A 4605-nucleotide genomic window follows, 5' to 3' on the forward strand; every position below is an offset into this window, starting at 1 on the left:
AGGGGGGAGGAGGATGATGGGGCAAGAAATTGAGGAAGAGCACACATTAGAGCTTTCCTAGTCCACAGGATTCAAATGGGATTGAATAGCATAAATAGAATATACGGGCAGCAGCAAAGTTAAGTAGGATTGTGCCAATATTGCTGATTTTCACTTTTTTATTATTATGGGATAAGAAGATACTTTTGTTAGTTTGGGCTTGTGTCTTAGTTAATCTGGGCAATCCCTTAGTTTTGAGAAGTCTAAATTGGGTTTGGATTTAGACCTTACAAAATTAAGGTCTAAATCCAAACCCAATTTAGACTTCTCAAAACTAAGAGATTGCCCAGATTAACGAAGATACAAGCCCAAACTAACAAAAGTATCTTGTCCAGTGCAGTTGGTGTGCTGTGGTGTGCAAAAATCCCATGCTCACCAGGAGGTCTCGAGTTCCAGTCTCCTGGCTGTTACCTACTTCCCTCCTTACCTATCAAAAAAAAAAATTGGGTATGTCTTTTATTTTCATTGCTTTATAGGCCAATTCTTTAGGGTTGTCTGGCAGTGTTTATCACTTAGTTATGAGTTAAAGAATCAGGAGCAATAAACACTATAAGACTTCCATTTCTAAGTTCACGATGTTCACAAAATCAAATGCAAGAGCACCAAAACAAGTAGATGAACTATAGACTAGCTGAGAATAAATTTAGGCTGGAGGATCTGAATGAACCAGATGCGCCACTACCGTGATGCTCCTGAGGATCTTCAGTTCTTCACTCGTACAGCATTACTAATTTTTCAACAGTAGAAGTTCCAAAATGAATGTCCTTGGTAGAAAGCACGGAGGGCATATGGATTTTGTTATTGCAGCTGAAGGGATAAGGGAATCTATCCTATTCCATGCGTTCATTTATTAAGTTGGGGTGCTTTCAATAAGAACTAGTTTAAGTTTGATCATATCTAGCCACACAGATTTACAGAAAAAACAACTGGTTTCGTAAAGTAAAACTAATCAAAACTCACATTCCCTCTGAGTGTGACAGCAAGTCCAATCGGTTGACCTTCTCTGAGCTTAAATGTTGCAATCGACACCTTCGCTCGTGTCTTCACTGGCCTCTGCCCAGTAATGAGCGTTAAATCCTTCATTGCTGCGTCTAAACCCTTTGAGTTCTGAGCAGCCTCTCCAATACCGCAGTTCACCACAATCTTCTCAATCCTCGGAACCTGCCCAACATCAACATTTTTTTTTAAAAACAAAAGAAGATATAAAGAACCCTAACCCTAAAAACAAAAAAGAAACAATTTGAGAAATGTTTTAGGAAGAAATTCTCAACGTTCAAACTGAAATCAACACTTTATGAATCTCAAAACCATAGGAAGGGACAGTTACTTCATGAACGTTACTGTAATTGAATTCCTCTTTGAGCAGAGGAACGATTTTCTCCAGATACGAGGTCTTGAGCCGAAAAACCTTCTCTTTTTCAGTTTTCTCCACCAAAACGGCATTTTCTGCTTTCACTGAAAACTGGAAGCCATTTCTATGGTTTCCAAACGAAGCTAAATTCGTAGAGGGAGACGAGACGATAGGGAATCTGGAGAGAAATGATGAAGAAGAAGATGAGAAAATCACAGAGGACGCCATGAGAGGAAGAGGAAGAGGATAGCTCTGTCCCTTCCCTCCTATTCCTCAAATAACATTCACTTTGTCAGTGAAGCAAAAATGTCCCTGTTGTTCGTGATAATAGCCAAAGTACCAGCATCTTTATTCAGGTTCAGTTATGGCACTGACCAGGACTCTAGAACCAGTTCGATGTCGGACCAGATATAGCGCCCATTACCTTCTTTTTTTTTTTCCTGACGGGACTGTGGTTCGTTGAACCTGCCTGGTTTTACGGTTCAGGTCCAATGGCAATTTATTTTTTGTTATCAAGCCCTCATTTAATAACTTACCATAAGAATATGTTGGTTTTTAATGTTTTGATCCTTTTGTGTTTCTCCTTATTTGTTCATAGCCTATTTAACTTACATGGGTCTAGACAGAGGCACGGTTGAGTAAAGCTTCTCAACGGTATATCTATAATCGGCCACGTGTTGATAGTAGATGCCTCATTGCATTTCACCGTATATGGCCTTCATTATAGAGGATGTTTTTCCTTTTTTTCTCGAAATTTGGGAAGTATGTTAGCCTTCTAAATTAGAGTCCAAATATTGATGATGTTACTATCCCTGGTTTACACAAATGTTGCTTCTTTACCATTGTTTTGATGAATAAAAAGAAATCGCGCTCCAAACCTAGTTATATAAAAAAATATATTTTTTCTAATGAATAGGCAGAACATATAATCATCATGCACGGTTGAAGCTAAAAAAAAATTCTTTATGATGAGTATAATATGTCCTGAAAAAAATAGGGATAATTAACAGTAAATTTCAATACTTTTCCATTATTAAATCAGGCACTAAAGACAGTGGAGAAGGATAATTTTTGTTTAGGTCAATATATACTTTGGAGCCTAGAACCATTGAGATATCCAAAGTTTCCACTATATGTCAATTGATAATCTATTGACTCTATTCCCAATTTTACAACAAAGTAATTTTTCTAACTTAAGAATGACGTGGTAGATACTATTCAATACCCACAATCATATTTTTAGGGGTAAAATCATAAACAAGAAAAGGGATAATTAATATATGACCATTTTTTTTCCTCCTTGTTTGTATATGGTCATTATGGCATAGTTGAAAAACTAGGTTTTGACTTAGACGAAAATCATCGAGTCGAGTCAAGTCAAAATTTTAGAAAACCTGGTCAAGAGTTATGCAGACTCAACTAGGGTAAAATATAACAAAGTTTGTTCATGAATTATCTTGATCAAATAAAATTAGGTATTTTTACCCAAGTCACTACAAACTCAATAAGTCTAGTCGTTTTTTTAAATATTATCAAACCGGTCCACTATTTCAGTAGTTCACTTATATTATTGAACATGTTTGCAGTGGTATAAGCTCAAAATTCAATGATATGTGATTTCCTAATTTTTTTAATCAATTTATGCAGATTTATTATATTAAAAAACATGACTTGACATAACCAAGTTTAACAAGACGAGTCACTGGATTTTTTCTGAAAAGTGAGTCAAATAAAACACCAGATTTTTCAAATATACACTATGCTATTTAAATTCAACATGTGAATCTAATGCTTTCATATAAATAAAAGATAAAAAATAAAATTGGCAATTTAGTGCTATTTATTCATAATAACTTCTGATACCATTTTATATTTTATCTATTTACTACATTATCAATCAAATATATTTTAGGTATGTCAAAAGTTGGCCCACACCTATAGGCCCGACCTATATTGATCAGTTGAAGCCCCATATTGGTTTGACCATTGGGCTTAAGCACCGATCGATTAACAATCGGATATTCCTAATACAAGGTAATGGCTTGATGGTTGTCTGATCGATAATCAATCATTTTAGCTTATTAATCCTTTTAGCATGATTGTTTCCCATTTTATGGCTCTTTTGAGGATGTTTATAGCTTGATTAGTCAATTAGCCTATTTAAAACCCGATTATAGACCAACAACTAATCAATTGAATATAAATTTGTTTATACCTTAGCTTATAAGGCCCTATCACCTAATGGAGCGAAAAATATGTAGCCTTAAATTGGTGGAGAGTGGAGACCAATTATGCTCACCAAAACTGATTGAGCCTGACCGGTTGACATCAATCATATTCATTATATCTGTCACATTATGATATTTGTTATTTGGGAGAGGATTCGTCATGGCAATAATATGAGGGAATATCTCATGTCACATTAACCACGATGCAGAATACAAATTTATTAATGGGAGCCCACATGGTGAGGGAAGAAAAAAAATTTCAATGCAAGACCCACACGATCAAGATGTAAGAGTGTGTGGGAAAGCATCCTCACACTGTCAACATAGTGATATTTTTCCTTGTAATTTTTTAAAGAGAAAAAGACTCTATGGTCACGCAACCTAGGGGTGTCAATTCGTGGCCCGACCCGACTAAACCGACCGGGACCAACCGTTTATAGACCGGCCCAGCCCGGATCGTTTATTAAACGTGTCAGGCTTGAGCTCGGCCCGTTTATAAATGGTCGGTCTCAGTTTTGCTACTTGGACCGTCGGGCGCCCGACCGAGACAGACCGAATAACGCCCGATCGAGACCGGCCTATTGTGCACTGACTTGGCCCGACCCTTTAATAATTGTAGAATACCTATTTTACCCTCCAAATTAAAGAATAAAAACTAAAAAGTAAAGACATGTTCACATTTTATATAATGATTATATTTGGTATCATTTATTGATTTATTGTCATTTTTTTTGGGCTTGCATGAGTGGGCCGGAATATAATAGCACATTTTAAAGAGGGCCCGTTTAAAATCCGATTAAAGCCCGTTTAACATTAAACATGTCCATAGCCCAGTTAAGGCCCGACTAAAGCCCGATTAAGGTAGCCCGATTATAGCCCGAGACCGATCGACCGAATATAAAGTGTACCATGCCCTCAATAACTAAGCCCGATTAGTTAAATGGGCGGACACGGTGTAGCCTTTAAAAGTCTTCAAGCCCGATTAAG

At 36.7% G+C, this 4605-nt stretch overlaps 1 protein-coding gene across 1 annotated transcript in view; it reads right to left on the reverse strand.

The window, feature by feature from the left end:
* LOC122079730 (50S ribosomal protein L5, chloroplastic) overlaps nucleotides 1-1686 on the reverse strand; it is a 2570-nt gene extending 884 nt beyond the window's left edge. The window contains exons 1-2 of the mRNA XM_042646431.1: nucleotides 1367-1686; nucleotides 1000-1200 (exon numbers count right to left, since the gene is read on the reverse strand). Coding sequence (XP_042502365.1) covers nucleotides 1000-1200; nucleotides 1367-1618 — 453 coding nt within the window. The 5' untranslated portion in view covers nucleotides 1619-1686. The remainder of the gene's footprint in view (nucleotides 1-999; nucleotides 1201-1366) is intronic.
* Between the last annotated feature and the right edge of the window lie 2919 nt (nucleotides 1687-4605).

This window comes from Macadamia integrifolia, chromosome 5, assembly GCF_013358625.1.
Source record: "Macadamia integrifolia cultivar HAES 741 chromosome 5, SCU_Mint_v3, whole genome shotgun sequence".
Classification (NCBI taxonomy): Eukaryota; Viridiplantae; Streptophyta; class Magnoliopsida; order Proteales; family Proteaceae; genus Macadamia; species Macadamia integrifolia.